This window comes from Falco cherrug, chromosome 8, assembly GCF_023634085.1.
Source record: "Falco cherrug isolate bFalChe1 chromosome 8, bFalChe1.pri, whole genome shotgun sequence".
NCBI classification, from domain to species: Eukaryota; Metazoa; Chordata; class Aves; order Falconiformes; family Falconidae; genus Falco; species Falco cherrug.
Window position 1 is genome coordinate 25,003,487 of NC_073704.1, and position 19,152 is coordinate 25,022,638.

At 38.7% G+C, this 19,152-nt stretch overlaps 1 protein-coding gene across 4 annotated transcripts in view; it reads left to right on the forward strand.

Annotated features, from left to right (window-relative positions):
- RBMS1 (RNA binding motif single stranded interacting protein 1) overlaps window positions 1–19,152 on the forward strand; it is a 148,985-nt gene that overhangs the window by 91,658 nt on the left and 38,175 nt on the right. For all 4 annotated transcript variants that reach the window (XM_055717851.1, XM_055717852.1, XM_005442843.4 and 1 more), the window contains exon 3: window positions 16,421–16,479. In XM_055717851.1, coding sequence (XP_055573826.1) covers window positions 16,421–16,479 — 59 coding nt within the window. The remainder of the gene's footprint in view (window positions 1–16,420; window positions 16,480–19,152) is intronic.

The window sequence follows — 19,152 nt, forward strand, 5'->3', positions numbered from 1 at the left end:
GGACTGCTGCTGAAAAAAAGTCCCATCATCATACCAAGGCCTCAGCATGAATGTACTTTTTATTCTGTAAATTAGGATCAATTCTTTTCGAACATTTTCCAAATATTCAGAGCTATGACATTATAAAAATAGACAATAATCTGTCCCAGTCTTTTGTTCTTCCCAAGTGAATTTCATGTTACTTTGTTCCATGAGAAATTCTGAAGTTTTTTCCACCCATTCTATTAATTGCTTATTCAGTGAAATACTTGTTAATTCTTTTTGAAGCCTAGGACACTTACTCTGAATTGTGCAGTTTTGAAAATGTCATTAAGTATTTTGAAAAGGGTGGCCCTCCCAGGAAAAGGACGCAGCACTGACCGGCACCGATCAACTGTTTCCCATCCTGAGTGGAGGCTGGCGTTGAAGTGGCAGTCAAAGGAGCACAGGCTTGCGGTTTTGGACAACTGAATTGGGTAGAATTGATAAGGTGCAAACAGTAGATAGGTTTCAGTAGATCACAGAAAGTTGGTGTTTGTGCGTAGATAGTAAGAAAAGTTTTTGAGTCTGATTCCTTTTTGAAAAACAGGAAAGACTTAATTTTTTTTCCTCTTAAGTTTCTGTGTAAGCAATAAATTGTGCTTTTTGAAGCAATGACCTGAAGCAGAACCCTGTGTTGGTCTAAATCAGTATGGAACATGGGACTTCTGCTTCATTTCTGGTAATGTTTTTTGGTCTTTTTTTATCAAAGGTGTTGCCTTTGTAATTGTTACTAACAATTCATTGATCAAGTGACACTCTCAAGAGAGAGCCCTCCACCTGAACTCATTTGGGTCTAAACCCCTGACTTAGAGGAGATTAGGGTTATGTAAGGATATGTACTCCTCCATGGTTGTAGCTGAAAGGTGAGCAGCAGCAAGAATTTTAACTGGTTACTGACCAAGCATCCTAGTGATGCTTATATGGTGGATACAGGTTTTGGGAACATAGTAGTTTCTTTATTTCATGGGATAAAAAATGGATAATTAATTAGAAACAGAGCAGAATACATCTAAATACATAGCTGTAAAGGCAGATGTTCAGTTCTTTATAATTGGCTTTCCATATACTTACAAAAAAAAAATCCCTTCTGAAAAAGGGATCCACTGCTGTTTAAATCACCACAACAAAACTAGTTGAATCTTTGCCATGAAAAAGGGGAAATTAGTTTCTGTTTCTCTGGATGAAACTTCACGAGTTCCTGTGATAGAAGACATTTTAGTGCCGTTAGGACATTTTAACTTTGCTTTTCTTTTTGTGGTAGTTAGTGTGCTTTTTTTTGTCCTTTCCTGAAGTGAAGGGGAGAGAGGCAGCTTTGGAGGGCAGAGGAAAAACTACATTTTCATGATTTTATATTGTAGTCAGGAAGGAGTATTTCTGAGGGCAATGTTTTCTTCTGCTCATTAGTGTCTTTCCCAAACTTCTGCTTTGTTCAGTGGGACAGAATTTTCAGAAATAGTAATTGTTCCTCAGGGATTTGGCTGGATTTGTGTTTAGACCTGGGTCACTGGTGTTTGCCTTCTCCGGGATCTCATAGTTGTCTTCTGCTTATGCTTGTGCTGAACGTATTTGACAACTCTTTGGTTCTGCTTCTGCTGTGGTGGCGGAAATGTGAGGCTGTTTCTCTCAAGTTGCTTTCCTCTAGTGGTGTAGGTCAGCATTTGGCTGTGACAGCTCTCCTTTAATTTTTTGGCAAGCAGTTCTCTGACATTCTTGTTGCTGAGATCATCCCCACTAGGGCTTTCAGAAGAACATCTGACTGGGACTCAAATTCTTCACCTTCTGCTGTTCTGACCATAAAGTATGTTATAGGAAAGGTCTCAGTCCTTTACCATTAATAATTAATTTGCTTCTGGATACCTTCTTTTGACTGAAAGGTCTGCGAATTTGTGGTTTCTTCCTTTTGCTGTGATTTGGTTTCATGTTGAGGGTGTGGATTCTTTTAATCCCAAGGATAATTTAGGAGAAAAAAAGTATCATTAAATTGCTGCAGTCTGAGTCATACTTGGTCTGTGAGTTTAGTTCCCTGGCCTTCCCACACAGCATTTCCGATACGCGGTGAGCTGAGGGTGTGCAGGAAAGACTGTAGGGTGACCTAGATACTGTTTAACTCTTTACTGATGAGTGGCTTTCTGACACTGGATATAGCCATTGCCTCTTTGGATTCCCAGTCCTTTTTTGTGTGATAGCTGTATGCATTATATTTTCCTGCTTCTGAGTGGTTTTCATAAAAAATATTTTAAGATTCCTATTTGGATTGGTTTAAACATCTTGTTAAAATAAATTGATTGGAAAAATTAGTAAATGAACTATTTTAGACTCTGAAGTGTAGGTATTGAGATTGATTCTTAAGTAGAAGTTACAGCTTCTTTTGCATAACACTTCTAAGAAAAGTTCTGTGGTATCACTTCCAAGGGAAAGGTTCATTCTGCTGCCCTCTTGCAGGCAAAGAAATAGTCATCTCAGGCTCTCGATGATAAAAAAGGTCTGTAAAGCCCAGAAGCACTGTGACCATGTCAGACAAGCTCCTTTGTTGGCGTACGTTGTTGAATCTGTTCAAGAAAGGTAGTGATACAGAACTAACTGCACTGACTTTCTGCTTGCCTGCCAGCTTTGCTGTCGTGCAGTGGTTGATTGGATTTCTTGGCTCTGTATGAGAATGTGTGTTTTTTTGAAGAGTCCCTTCTGTGGCTGCTGATGTTCTGGGTTTGTGAAACCACCACAGCTGCTCCTTTTAAGAAACTTTGAATCTATGTTTTACTCTGTTTAATGTAGATGCCATCCAAGCTTGCAGGTGATACAGCCAACTGGAGGATCCTAATTTTCTTTGAGCCCAGTCAACTCACTCTTGAGTCACCCCTTATGCACAGATGGTCATGGGTTGGATTTTCCCTGCTAGGCCAGGATTAACCTCTGTTGTCAGTGTTCTTCACTGTGAAGCCTGAAGATCCAAGTGTTTCCTCAGGCACACCAGCCAAAGCACAGTCTGGGACTTGCCTGGGATTTGGCCTTCCATGGTGGCACTTGACATAGTCATTATACAGAAGTCACTGGAAATGAGGGTCTGGGGGGGGGATCACGTTCATTCAGCCACCTCAGGTATATTTTATGTGACCATCTGGTAGCGTGCAGTATGCTGTGACTGCAGGTCTGTCTGCAGCTCAGGGCTCACAGTAGGTTGAATGTGGTTCCAGACTACAGTTGTACTCACTAGCTGTTGTCGTGATGGGATCAGAACAGATTAATGCTTTTTTTAAAGAATATTTAAGCCACCAAAAGCAAATTTCCATATAAGTATCTATTACGCTCTCTTTGCAAAACTGCAGAAATCAAGCTCTGCCTCCTGCTTGCTTCAATCAATATTCAAAAGACTGTCTATCTGAAGCAGTGTGAAACTGAGGAAGTGTCACTGAGCATGATCCTGACACATCAGCCACAAAGGTTGCACTTTAGATTTTGTCATACAGCTTGTGATTGCTTATGTATCTAAAATTTTGGCAACAGACAGATAGTATTTTTTTTTAGTGCATAACACTCCTCTGTCCCTATCGCAGCACTTAATACTACTGTAGACATCTTTTCAACAGAGCCATGCAGTTATAATCAATAATATGTGAACTGATGCTTCTGCTCAATAACATAGAGCCATTTAAATGCCCTTCTGAAGTATTTTGACCCCTGGAGAGAACTACTTTAGTACAACCATTTTCCCTATTGAAATGGAGATATTTGCTATTGAGCACAGCTGGGACTTGAGACTAGAGAAGCAGAATCAAATAGGGCTAAAGTCCACATGCCGTGCTATTAAGGGGGCAAGGCCTCTGGAAGGCTTAGCAGTGATATTTGAATAATTTGTCCATTTAGTTCTTTCCTAGTATGATTTTCATTAACTTAGCAGAAATTAAAGGAGATCAGGCTCTGATATTAATTGTACACTTCATCATGAGGTGTTAATTCCAGTATAGAATAGCTATTGAAAGCAGGATGTTACTATGAGTATTTCATAAAAGAACCACTGTTCAAATGCAGTCCAGAGATACTGGAAGCTATTTGAATGTATTGGTTTTTTTCCTCTTTGCATTCCAGACAGAAAAGAGGCAGTCAGCACTTTCCAGGATGGGTTGTTCAATTAGTGCAAGATGCAGGTAATAACTAATAGGTATTTTTGCATTTTAAGCCATCAGGGCAGGTCTTGGATTCATCCTGTTGGCTTTGTGTTGTCTTAGTATTACAGAAACAGAAGGAGAACATTCAAAATGTGCTGACATATTTTTTAAAAGTTATCAATGACAGGCATTACTCCAGTGACCATGAATCTTCCATCCAAGATAAATGCAAGAAAAAGCATTATGTGTGTGTGTGTACATATATATGTATGTATCTTTAAAATATTTTTTTATATATAATTTACACAATACCTGAGACAGTCTTTTGTAGTTCAGAGTTGACAGATGGGTCAGGGCTTAGGAAACAGGTTGTGGCTGAAAGTGCCCTTGTACTTTGGCAATCTCCAGTCTCATGGTTTTCAAGACTTTGCCAACATATTCCTCAGGGCATCATTAAATTTAAACCGAGGATATAAGACTTGGTTAGCAGCCTTCACTAGAAGTGAAATTAATGGGCAAGAATAATGTGAAGAGTAATCTTCTGAAGTACACAGGCTTACAGCATTAATAGGTGTCTTTCTATCTATCCAGATAGGAGGTAATCTCACACTAGCTAGGACTGTAGCCAGAATAACACCTTTTGATTTATACTGTTCTGACTAAAACAAGGGGGAAAAAGGATTGGGAAGTGTTGATAAATAATTTTATTTTCCCCTTGCCTTGTCCTTAATTTCCTCCCACAAGAAAAAGAAATATGCTTAGGAAAAGCCAAAATAAAGGACAATGCATCATACGCTGACAATGACTGAATGTGGCTTCCTTGGATGAAGGAGGAGGAATAGAAAAATAAAAGGTCTTCAGGTAGAGAGACTAGTTTATGCTCCCAAGCTGATCTGTACTGTTTAGCTCAGGGAAGAAAAAGGAGCTATGAATAACGAGAACCACTCTGTTATGTCTTCATATTTTTATTCTTTCAAGCTGTTAGTGTAGGCTCTGCAAAATTGGTGAGGCTGCAATTTGCCAAGATTTATGGTGGAATGTAGAAATACTGCCTTACTTTCAGATTAAAACAGCTAGCAGTGGTAAATCAATACATGCACATCTGCAGACCTGCCACGAGCTTGGCTTATAAATACATATTAGCATTCATCTGGTTTAATTTCTCATCTTCCCAAATCATTGTCTTGATTAGTGATGATTTCTCAGTATGAAAAAAAGGATAAAAGAAATTGCTAGACCTTAGAAATAATATTCCAGACTTGTAATTTGAACCTGTTTGGAACTTTATTATTTCACTTGCAAATGAATTATGATTTTCAAAAAAACTCCTGTATCTTTTATGGATATGTGAAACTCTCTGCTTTCATGTGTTTTTTATATTCTTCCTGGGAGCCACAGTAACTATGATAGTTTATTTCCAAAAAATATTGCATCAGTTTTTGCTTTCAGTTGTGTATAAAGTGCAGGTTGGCTGTTATTTTTTCCCCCAGTGCTTTACTCTTAACCCAGGCGTAATTTGTGTCCATCCTGTAGTGTTAGGGTAAGAGAAAATAGGGTGAGACCATTTGCTTTCTTAAAATAATGTGGCTTTGTTCTCCCATCTTGTAGCTGTAGGAAACTGTAAGCCCTTCCCATATACCTGAATAGCTTTGTCAGCAGATGCACAGGCAAATTCCTGCAGAAAATGTAAATTGTCTGATGTTTTCTTGAGTAGAGTAAGAATGATTTTAGTACTAAAAAGTGGGTTAACAAAGAATTCCAAATATCTTTTAAATTAATTATCTCTTTTTGTAAAAGAAGGATTCTCCAAAGTTTGCTCTGCTAAACTGGATGCTGAATGATACAGGTTAGAAAATGCAGCCTGCTTTGTGAGGCAGGAATTGAGAGGCAGATCTCTTGATTCTTTTCTAAATGTAGCATTTACTGGTAACTTCCTGTGTGAATGTCTTAATGTATGTTAGTTGATTTATGATAATTCTGAGATTTATTGTTTGTGACTGCCTGAATAACTGCACAAACCATGTTCATATGAATGATCCTCAGTTCGGTGTCTTATGGTAAAACTTTCTGTAATGCTTTCAGTGTAAAAGTACTTCAAATAAGTTACAATATACTGTATTAGAAGTAGAATAGTAGCGAACCAGTTTCTAAGTCATTCAATCAAACTTACGCACATCAATTTCGATCCAACTCCAAAATATTTCTTTTAAAGAACAATGCCACGTAATTTATAAGAAAAATACAGAGTGGTCTTTCACAAGCGTTGGTCATCAAGCTCTGTAGAAGATTGGCAGGAAACAACACTTTTAATGTCAACCAGCATTTGTGTCCCTGCAAACAGATGTTTGAAAACATAATGTAACTCTATGTAGTTCACGTTTTAAAGTACTTCAAATGTGAGTTTAAGTGGGTAAACAGAAAAAAATCTCCTGAAAGTGCAGGCAAAAATAAGTTGCAAAGTATTCACTTAGCTCTGCTGAACTGTTGATTTCATAAATGAGACAGATGATGATAAACAACTTCCTTTTCCGGAAGAGCAGACATTTTGGTCTTTACTGTGATTTTTTTTTCTTTCTTTTTTTTTTTCCCCCCCCATTTAGGAGAAAGCAAGCTATATTTCCTTAGACAATAGTTGCACTTCAAAATGTGTCAGAGACAAATCTGTTTGTGTTTCTGATAGGTTATTTATCCTGCTTAACCCATAAACTGTAAGTAACAAGGCTACTGAACTGATAGGTAGCCTAGCAGATGGTTCAGAGATTATGTTAAATCACCTCAGCTTTTCAGAAGTTAGGCTGGGTTACTGCAGGGGCAGTGGCTGCAAGAAACACTGAACGAGATCGTTTTTCTCAGTTTGTTGCTAGAAATTCCATTTTTTCTCACAGCATGTGACATCTTGTGTGTCTATCGAGAAAAAGGATATGTAATCAACAAATTTAGGACCAGCATGTTAGTATCCCGGCTTTGATAAGAATTGTTAGGACGATGAGAATCTTTACGTGTCTATGAAATATGAAGGATGATCTCCTGTGGAGGGCAGGAGGTTGCCTCTGCCACTTTTGCTGCTGTTGCGCTCTCCTTTTTCAGTGTCTGGAGTTGTTGCTCTGGTCTCTCCCTACCATCAGTCGAGCATTATTATCTTGCTAGCCTGTGAAAGATTGAAAAGAAATTAAATTCCGTGTGTTTGGTAGTAAAAATCATGTTGCAATAGACCAAGGATAGGCCAAAATTCAGGGCATTGGAAAAAACCTCACCCTGAAGAGTGGGTGATTATTAATCATCGTTCTGCCACGTATCTGTATTCGCATCCTCAGCGGAGTGACTGAGGCAGCTGATGCTGATAAACTTGTCAGAGCCTAGGATAGAAATTACAGGATCATTCTTCAGAATTTGCCTTTTTTTTTTTCCTTATAAATTAACACACCCCCCCACCCCACCCCCCCAAAAACCCCTACTGTAAAGATTTTATACTTGGGTTTTTAAATGTCATCTTATTTTGGTTCTGCTGCTTTTGTGTTTTCCTCAAAGTAGCATCAGCTGAATTCTTTTCAATGCCTACAAGGGAAGAATGTGAGAGCCTTCCTCTGCAACTCCAGACTCTTTGTGGGACCAGTCTTCATGGATTATTTCCCTTCCCCTCATGATTGTGTCATCATAGTACTGAAGAATAACTGTTTTTTTCACATATTACGACATTCTTAACCTTATAAAGTAAAACTAAATAAACATGCCATTACTTTGTTGTTGTTGTTGATTTAAGATTGACAGAGAAAATACCTCTGTAAGGCAATTGTTGGAAATCTGGTCATTTACTACAGACTAGAATGCCACATTAGGAATGCTGTTTTAGTGCCAGCTGTAGTAAGTCTTAAATGTTTAAAATACCCAGAGATACTAAAAAACTCCCAGCTTTCCTTAGTTGAGGAGACAACATTGTACAGTGGGTCATGCTTTTAATAACCAATTTGTTGTGCAAAAAGGAGCATACTAATTGAAAAACCTTTGCAAAAATAGCTGTAGGATGCCAACAGGACTTTTTCCCCTTGACTTTCGGACAGCTTCTAAGGAAGGGGTAGAGATTATTCACATCTCTGCAAAGCAAGAGGAAGCAAACATTTCCTGAGTCTGAAAACATTTCTTCCCTATCCCTACAGCTCATCCTTGGCTAAACCAGGAAATAACTACTCTTAAGAAAAACAAAATGAGTAGCTGAAAAATAATAATCTCCAAAATTTTACTGTGTGCGCCACTTTGCTATTCATTAGGGTTTTCGATTCCTGGTTTTTTTGAGCTATTAGGAGTACTTACTGTACACAGTAAACCAAATACCTATTCATAATATACTGCTTTTTATCTGTTAAAGTTAATATTGTCCAAGAAACTAAGATGGTATTTGTTCACACATCAGCAAATTGTGTATGTCTGGTATGCTAAGCATCTGCTCTTCTAAGGACAGATAACTGTAAGAGCTGATAGTATCTGTGTATATGTATACGTGGGGGTGTATATATATCTTTATATATATATCTTTATATATATATAAATCTGGGTTTGCTAATTCTCATTACTTCTGAGTGAAATCTGGAATTGTAACCTACTGAGTCTGAAGAAAAGATTGCTTGTAATTAAGTAATACTAGTTTGTACTGTGCTGATATTGGTAAATGCATCAGTAATGAAGATGATCTCTATGGCTCAATGTCCAAGTAGAGACCAGTGCTGAGTGGTGTTCCTCAGGGCTCTGTACTGGGACCAGCACTGTTCAACACCTTTGTCGGTGACATGGGCAATGGGACTGAGTGCACCCTCAGCAAGTTTGCCCATGACACCAAGCTGTGTGGTGTGGGCGACACGCTGGAGGGAAGGGATGCCATCCAGAGGGACCTTGACAGGCTTGAGAGATGGGCCTGTGTGAACCTCATGAAATTCAACAAGGCCAAGTGTAAGGTCCTGCACATGGGTTGGGGCAATGCCAAGCCCAAGCCACGGGCTTCTGGAGAATGGATTGAAAGCAGCCCTGAGGAGAAAGACTTGAGTCTGTGGATGAGGAGCTCAACGTGGCCTGGCAATGTGCACTTGCAGACCAGAAAGCCAACCGAATCCTGCGCTGCATCAAAAGAAGCGTGGCCAGCAGGTCTTGTGAGACCCCACCTGGAGTACTGCGTTCAGCTCTGGAGCTTCCAGCATGAGAAGGACACGGACCTGCTGAAGCAAGCCCAGAGGAGGGCCACAAAGGTGATCAGGGGGCTGGAGCACCTCTCCTATGAAGACAGGCTGAGAGAGTTGGGGTTCTTCAGCCTGGAGAAGAAAAGGCTCCAAGGAGACCTTACTGCAGCCTTCCGGGGGACTTTACAAGGCCATGTAGTAATAGGACAAGGGGGAATGGCTTTAAGCTGAATGGCAATAGATTGATATTAGATAATAGGAAAAAATTCTTTACTGTGAGGGTGGCAAGACACTGGAAGAGGTTGCCCAGGGCAGTTGTGGATGCCCCGTCCCTGGAAGTGTTCAAGGCCAGGTTGGATGGAGCTTTGAGCAACCGGGTCTGGTGGAAGATGTCCCTGTCCATGGCAGGGAGTGTGGAACAAGAGGATCTTTAAGGTCCCTTCCAACCCAACCCATTCTATGATTCTGATATATGCTTTTATCCACTGACTCATTGAAAGCACAAATGTGCAAAACTTAAATGAAGAATTAAAGGTGGAGGAGTTGTGAAGAAAGCTTTCTTGATCTTGTGAAGAATTTACAGTAGCATGTAAGAGTATTGACTTGTCAGTAAAGCCAAGGATCTGTGGTGGTGTTTTATTTGGTTGTGGGTTTGATTCTTTTTTTGTGGAGGGTGTTGTTTTGTATTTTTTTTACTCGGAACCTAATTCCTTAAAATAGTCTTTTTACATTAATGGACACAATGTAATTTTAGTAATTTTGTAAAGACAATCAAAACAGTAGTTTTGGAGGTATTATTTATCTCTCAAGTAAAATAATATAAAGAGCCGATGAGAACTACTTGGGTATTTGGATATTTTGAAAAGACAATCTTTTTCTCTGATGTATGAGAGAGTCCAAGGGACAATTAATAAGAAAGAAAGAAATTAGCCTTATGTCAAAACCACGTGACGATTTAACAGCGTGTCATCAAAGCAGTGCTCCAACTTTAATTCAGGTTCACAAGGAAGTCCTATTTTGCACATAGGGGAAAATACGATCCAATGGCTGAAACAGGGCACGTATGGCTGCACTGATTTAACCCAGTGCTTGAGTATCTGAAGCTGGTAAAGGAAATTTTGCTGAACCAAACAAATTAGCCAAATCGTAACACAATTTATTCTAAGCTAGGTTATGCATATCCATTAACTGTGCAAATCAAAGAAAGAAAAATATAATTGTAACTTTTTATGTAATGTTTAATTATTCACTAAAAATGATTGGTCCAGCTTTTGCTGGTACCTACTCATTATATTCTGGTAGCAAATCTTTAGGTCCATGATGGCCATAAAGCAACTGAATGATTCCAAAGAATTTTTCAAAGAACAGTGTGTCTTCCAACAACAGAAAACAAAATACGAACAAAATGTTCTCAGCAATGTCTCCTTCTACACTAGGCCATAGATGTGGTGAAGAAGAATTTAAAAATGGAAACCATATGGTTTGATTCTGTTCTCCAAACTCAGTATTCTGCTGGATTGAAAAACTTCTTTATCAAGTTTTTGTAAGAGAACATATTTACCCATAAGTAAACAAGCAGGATTGAAGTAGGCTATCACAAGGACTAGCAGTATTGTATTGACAGTTATTTCCTGAAATTCCCCGTATCGAGAAATTTAAAAATTTGGTATATGGAGAAACTAAAACTCCCTGTGTTTATCTAAGCTTAAAAAGGAGCAAGAACTTAAGGTTCACTACACCATTTTCCCAAGATGCAGCAGAGAGGGAAGTGTGGGAGCCAGATAAAACCTTTTGTACTGCTCAGAGACTGCTCTGAGCTTGCATTTTGGATCCAAGAGAAAAGATTGCTGGGGCTGATTATGTTCCCTTGGCCGTGCTGTTGGCTTGGAAAAGCCCTGAACACTGGAATAGTAGTGAGGAATGGGAGCCAGCTGTACCAAGTCAGGTCTTGCTGACAACTCCCTTGATGCTTTTCCTCAGTTACAGGGAATTTTCTTTGCTCTTTTTGCACCAGGTGGTCTAGAGAAGCTGAGCCTAGATGAGGCCTTTCCATGGACTGCTCAGGTTTCTTCTCTTCAGGTCTCAGTTGAGATGAATGGGTTGGGGCTTCCACATACTCCACAAGTGAGATAGACTGGTGTGGTCTTGGCTGTTAAGACCGTTAGTTTCATGTAAATGTTCTGAGTTGTACTGTTCAAAATAGAAAACTCTGTGTTTGGGGAGGTGAGGATGCTGTCTTAAAAGTTGCACATCACTGATTTGCAAAAGTCAGTGTTTGTTACATGCATTTTTTAGGGTCATATTGAAGGATAATATTATTCCTTTTTAAGCAGGAGTTTACTGCATTTATAACACGTGCAAGGTGCCCACTAACCATGTTGTGCGCTGAATAAGGCCATGTTTGTATAAGAAAGTTCATTTTTTTATTTATTTAAAACCTTATGTACAGACCAAGCACCTCTACATACATGTTCTCTTTAGTGTTACCGTTAATATACAGGACTTGCTTTGGAAGTATTTTCTTTATCCATTTTGTTCTAGTTATTTACCCTAGTCTAAAGTAAGATTTATTTTGATGTGGATCCATTCAGCAGCTGCAACATATTTTAGGATTAACTGATCTGCTCTCCCACATGGCCACCCTCCTTGCTGGATCTGCCCATTTGTTGTGCTGTCTCTTTTCTTTGGGTCACCTGGTGAGAGTATTGGCTCCCTGCCAAAATTTTTGTGTTCAGCCAAATTCTCTTTCATTTCACAGTTCCACCTTACAGTGATTTCATGTACTCAAAGCCACTTCTATGTTAGAAATCCATGCCTGGTTTTACCACGTGATTCTGGCTCTTAGAAATAAAGAGCATTCCATGAAGGGCAGCAATAAGATGCTAAGATGTAAAAATTAATCTAGAATAAACACAAAAGATATGTAGTGTTGTTCCTGCATAGCAGAGGAGTTCTGACAGCACTGCAGCAATGCAAGGTGTAACAGCAGGATCTCTGGGAATGCTCTTTTACAGCTGAAATGGACTTAGGCAAAGGGAGAGCACTGTCCATCTTCAACACAAAGTTCTGGACAGGTCAGAATGGAGGCCCTAAGCAGCTCTAAAAGGCAAGGACTTTCCACGGTGGCAGAGATACTTCTGGTGTGTTAGTTTCCAAGTCAGCGTCAGGGGATAGAGAAACCTTTCACAGGACAAGCTGGAAGAGGGTTTGACAGTACTGCACGTGGAAGCACTGTGAGCTTGATGTTGAGCTATTGTGGGCAAAGACTTGAACAGTTCATTCCAGACAGCCCCTGTCAAGCCTCTCACTGCCTGTTGTTGCTACCTCCCCTAATGCACAAACAGTTAAGTTCTTTCAACACTCAAAATAGCACTTGTGGCAGAGACTTCAAGCCACTTCATTCGCCATTCTTTGTCATTCTCATGATGGCATCTTATCGCCCTCACATTTGCAAGTATGTTATCTTAGCAGATGTACAAAGCGAGAAAAGTAAACAGTGGTTCAGTTTGATCCATGTCCTTAGTTTTTTAAGGACCCATTTCTTTCAACATCAGAGGTATTTTGAATGTTGCAAGTATTCCTAGCTATTTGTAATAAATCTGTTAGTGTGATGATTTGCACTGTGTTTGACTGTGTTGCTGTACAATATGATTTTTAAAAGGTATATGGTGATGCTTCACTTCAAGTCTTCCACTTCAAAAGTTTCTAAGACAAAGGTATAGTGCTGTGTTTAGACCTTCACCTTGCCTGGCAGTAGATCTTCTTTGGTGGGTAGGTGTGGGTTACCCTTTCATTTCGGCACAGAGTGTGTACTGGGCATTGGTGAGCATTATCCTACTAAGCAGCAGTACTGAGTATCTTCCTAACTTGGTTTTTGAACAAGTTTCTTCTTCATCTCCTATGCAAATATACATTTGTATTGGTGTTCTGTACTATAATGATAGCTTGTGCACTGGTGCACAGATTTGTAACTGAACATACCCCTTTAATCCCATAACCAGTGCACACTGGCAATTATTTACCTGCCTCTTACCCAGGCCCTCTCTTCCTTAATACGTTAGTTGACACTGGTGCGGTATAGAAAAGAGATGCAAAGCTGAAAACATCTTGCTATCTACAAAGGTAATTCAAGACCAAACAGCGAATGTTTTAATAGCACTAAGTAAAAAAGGAAAAAAAAAAAAAAAAGAGGCTATTGCTTCTGAACATTCATTTAATATTAATTCTGGGAGAAAAATAGCCTACTTAATAAGGAATACCTAGTTGTTTGTCATCAGCCAGATCAGCAGTAATTTCTCAAGATTTGAATTTAATACAAAAGAAAGCATATTTTTTAAAATTGCTTCAGAGGAGAGGGAAAGAGCAATCACCAGTCATTGTAGAAGTGATTCTGCCAACCATGAGAGATGTGCTCTGCCACGTGGTGGGAGCAAGGAGGGGATGTATCCCTCTGCCCAGGCTCAGATGGAGTAAGTGCATTTCTGTGCTTCATGGCATCTGTGGGAGCTAGTACTTGGGAGGAGTATTCACAGGGAAAATCGTAGGAGAAATCCTGGTGATAGCTGCTATTGTGGCACTGGTTCTCCAAATCATTCTTAGACACACACTTCTGAAACTTCTTGGCAGTATTCTGTGGCAGTTAGTTCTTTGCAGGAGCTGTGCTATCTAGGACAGTGAACTAAATCACAGGTGGTCTTGCACAGTGGAAGATGGTCCCTGAACAGACATGCAGACACCTTTTTATGGGCTGGTGTGCATCAGCATAGGTGGGCCAGCACAGTCCATAGCCAGCCCCTGACTCCCCTCCGTGACCAAACTGGCTGAGGGTTGCAGTTACTGTGCTTACATAGATACCCAGCCCTGTAGTTTTTTACTACTGCCACTTGCTACGCTTTCAAGAACTGAAGCAGTAGCAGGGACAAGATCATCCTTCAAAGACTTTTTTCCCCCAAAAGGTTATGCAGCCCTTCACTTTAAGAAGCTTAGGGAAGCTGATAGGATATGGAGAATGCGGGCTGTTAAATGTAATGCTGAGTGCAGTCAACTTGGGCCACAAGAGTTCAGCGGATCTTGAAGAGCTCTGTCCCTGAAGTTTGCCTCTCTCATTTATAATGTGTGCTCTTACTCTGCACTCAGAAAAATTCTAGAGAAAGTTTAAGAAGTTTTGACTTATGGACTGTAGAGCTTTCTAAATGGAATGATGTATTTGGAAAATAAGTGGCACTAATAGGGAAGCACCTGCTCCAACTACTATTTCTATTTCTAATTTCTATTGTTTTATTACAGCTTCTAGTATGGTATATTTAGGTATGCCCTGATTTTCATTGTTGCTTGTACATTTTAATGCTATAGATGGATAGTTCTATTTTATATTAGTGTAGATGCTCACGATTTCAGATACAATAAGGAAGCCAACACTTAGTGGCTAGTGTCCCAGATTTACCCCCTTGCCACTGTTTGAAGTCACATAATAAGTCATTGAATAAACAGAAGGTGCTTAAAACTGGTCACAGAGAGTGGTAACTACACTGAAACGTGTATTTAAATGTTCTATAGGGGGAAAGTACTTTGTAAATAGGCTTCATCCTTGAATAACTATCACTTTGCAAGTGAGTACTCTTAACTAAGCTTAATTTTATTTATTAGGCTTCATACATATTTTGAAATAGTTTAAGACTAATACAGCTGCTGCAGAAAGTGAGTTGTATTTTGAAATAATAACTTTTTAAAATTATATTTGCTCTCTTCAAGTTACATTTAGCAAGGGAACTGGCAAAATTCCATTCTTCCCCAGATTCTGCTTTCTCATGCTGATAACTTTTGTCATCATTTTCAGTTCATTTTGTGTTCTTATACAATGATAGAGAACCTCTTAGCACATAGTGCTCAGGTATGGCTGTTAATGTAATAAGTTACATTAGTTTTATTTTTTATATATTTATTTTATATTATATATAAAAAATTATATATTTATTTTATATTATATATAAATAATTTATTACATAATGTAATAAGTTACATAGTTACATAGTCTCATGTGAAAAGAAACTCAGGTTGCATTGTTTCTCTCCTGTGTACTCACAGCACTGTATCAAATGTGGTTCACAAGCAAACAGAGAAGGTTGTGGTAAGGTACTTGGGAAACCTGTGCTCCATTTCTGATTCCGCTGCTGATGCTGGCCAAGGGAGTTGCTTTTTCTTAAATTGAAACTGGGATTTGACTTCCAGGGAAAATTGCAAGTTTTCATTAGCAGCAACAAATTCTCCTCTAAATTTGATCAAAACCCCTAATACTGATAAACTTTGCAGAGCACTTCAGAAACAGCAATTGTTCCTGTAGCAGGGGTTGCTGTCCACTTGTTTCCCAAGCTTAATTGCTCTTAGGTCTCTGGGTGCTCACCTTTGGACTGTGTAGCAGATTTGCATCTGGGCTGCCCGGTTATTGAGAAGCTGAGGAACAGGCAATGAGAAAAAGAAAACTGAAAATTTCTCAAGGGGCATTTTTGTTTTAGTTGAAATTGTTTACATTTCAATTTTCCATTTTAAAAATACAGAACATTTTTTACCACCTTTGCTGATCAGCTTTCATAAATCTGACTTGTACTTGTCACCTTCCAGAACAGAGTGTTTAATCTTCCTGTGTTTGTCAGTGTTGGGGGGAAGAGATAGCTAAGTTTTTTATTATTGGTGGTTTTTTGGGGTTTTATTTTGTTTGTTTGTTTTTCACCCGTACCATGTTAGTTAGCAAGCCAAGCACTGACAAGGTATCTTGTCTGCTTTATCTGGTATATATACTGAGGGAGTCCAAGCTTAGGTCTAAAATGTGGTTTCTCACATGCACCAGGATTTTAACTGAATTGTATTCTTTTCTAAAAGCACTTTTTCTCTTGCTTGTTTTGTGATTCTGCTGTGCTACTGAGGACATTGGGAGAATAGAACAAGATCATGCTTGAAATTGTTGATCTTTTTCTTCACTTCCATCTATGTATGAGTTTTCATTATATACTTATATAGTTATATATTACTCCATTTCGTTAAAGGGTAATAGGACATAAAATAATATGAACTGGGTATCTGTTGTAGTAGGGTGTTCTTTTCTCACTTTCCTTACATATGTGTAATACATTTTAGGTATGGGAAAATTGTATCCACAAAGGCTATTTTGGATAAGACGACAAACAAATGCAAAGGTATGTATATTTGCCTTTACATTACATTTGCCTGAAAGTCTTGATTCTATAAAATATGCTAATGTTGTATTTTAAGTGTTTAACTTTTTTTTGTTTGTTTTGCCATTGTTATTCCTAAACTAGTCTTATTCTTGCCCATGGTCAGTGTATTCAATACATTTGTTTCCGTCAGAGCTGGCAGACAGCCTGTGTCAGTGGTGCAGCCAAACTGGAGTGAAGCTGATATGCACAGTACTGGCTGGCAATTTGTCTCTATTTTAAAAACAAAAATGGAGTTAAAAGCAGCTTTTCCTCTTTTGCCTTGAGAAACTAAGGAAGCTTACAGAAGACCATTCAACTGTATGAAGCATCTGAAAAAATTGCATATTGTGGAAGTCAGCTCCATTGCTTAGAGTAGTTTAAAGCAGCACTTAATTATATGTTCCAATACTCTAATTGTGTTTTGTTATATGCTATTGAATGTATTTGGAGCAAAGAGAGGGTTCGTTTTCACCAAAGTAATTGCAGCTGGAAAAAAATTAGACCTCCTTTAGATAAGCTGGATCCATCAGTTCCCTGATTTTTCGTCACTCATTGCAATGGCACTGAGATAATATCCCAGCAGTGTGCATGGTGGGAGAAGGTGTGGTAGCAGACACTGAAATACCAGATTTCAGACTTTCTTTTTTACAATTAAGAGGATAATTTCTACGCAAAGTGAAGAATTAAGTCAGCTGATTTAGCAATGTTAATAAGCACAAAGGTCATGAATGAGCATAAAGCTGATAAGCAGAGGCAAGAGAGAAGAATTCATTATTAATAAAGACAGTTTTTGTGCAGAACTTGGAATCAGTGCAGGTGCATGGCTTCTTGGCTCCCCACCTTGAGCATTTAAAGGGGTGCTGACAGTTCAGAAACCGAAATTTTTAGAAAATTTCTTCTTAGCTTGTATGCAGAAGTCACCTGCGTATATTGTGCCTAGGAAAGAGGAGATGCCCTTTTCAGTTATTTCAATTAATTAATACCTATGACAGCACTCAACTGATTTAGTCTGTCCATTCCCCAAGTTCCTAAAGACTTCAGTAGCTCTGTCAGTGATACAGTACAGTCATTTAAATGTTTTAAGAGACTTAAGCTGACTTTTCCAATACAGTTTTTAAATCTCACTGGTGAAAAGCAGTAACTAACCGTGTGCTATAACAATATACAGCAAGTTAAGGCTGTGGGGAAGCTCACTGCTTGTCATTGAAATTGCAGTAGGAATATAAGTAGGCAGAATGTAGATATCTAACTGGAATTTAACCAAAAGACTGACAGCATCTCTGGCTCTTGCCAAAGAAAACCCCCACCAAACCATACCATGGGATTTAAACTAACTGGAACAAGGAGCAATTGAGTTTATGTATCATCTAGAAGATGGCAAAGCCAGCTTTCATGGCATGCTTGGTATCAGTATGTAACTTTGTCTGTATTGCACCCTGCAGTGTGGTGGTGTTGATAACCTAGGCTGACATGGGCATGAAAAGCTAGTTTTGGGTGAGGAAAGTTAGTTTTGCCTTGGCAGCACAAAACTTGATATGAGCTAATTTACTCTGTTTCATGTCAGGATTTAAGTCCACAACACCACGTGTTACACGGAACAATATGCAGCTTTCTTCAGCTTCTTGGCAGGTTAAATAAGCTTGCACTGATGTACAAGGCTGCTCGAGTTGTTTTTCCGAAGTTAAGGACTTTAAAGCTGGTTCAGTTATATCTTTACACAGACTTTTTGTCCTCAGTATACACATATTGTAAAAGAATACTATTACCTTCTGAAGAAATAATTCCATTTTCTACTCCTTTAGTGCTTTGGGGTTTTTTAATTGTTGCGGGGTTGGTTTGTTGTCTTTTAACCCAGCTTAGACATTGGGGAGGGTTTTCATTAATATTTGAGGTGGTTCACTGGTGGGAAGGAAAGGGGTTGAAAAATTCAGAATGAGGTTTGCAATAACATGTAGGGGAAGTAGCTTCCAAACTCTGACTGCCTTTCGATGAGACTTGAGCATCCAGCTCCCAGGTTGCATTAGAAATCTTAGCCTTGTAAGGTCAGTGTCTGTAAAGGCCAAGATATATTGCTGTTCAGATGTCCTGGAATCCATTACCTGTATGTTGCTGTTCAGAATAAGAAAAGAAGTTATTGCAAATATATGGAAATAGTTATAATTAACTTTGAGTTTACTTTGACATTTAAAGATGGTATTATATGGCATAGGAAATGCTTTCAGGACAATGTTGTTTACATTCTGGTTTCAGTAACAGTAATGGGGAAAAACTCACTTGCTTTCAGTGAAGCTGTGTTTTTAATCACTTTTTAAATCTAACTGTCTTTTATGTTTATACAATGAAGTAACTAATTCACCAAGAATTGGGTTATGATGCAGTAGATATGTGTCTTTTAAACTAAATTCCTCTCCCACTTTTAAGTAAATTATGTGTAACTTAAAGGCTTATTCACACTTATTCGAACTGGACTAAGAATTTAGTTTTGAAAAATTAAAAGATTATGCTTTACTTGGTGATCTCTATGAAATAAGCTGATGATGTCACATTTGTTCTTAGAAGATACATACCAAATAACACGAAGCAAAGCACCATACTACTTGTTAGCAATTTGGACAAAGTCCTGATAACGAGTGGGCATGGAAATTGATTTGT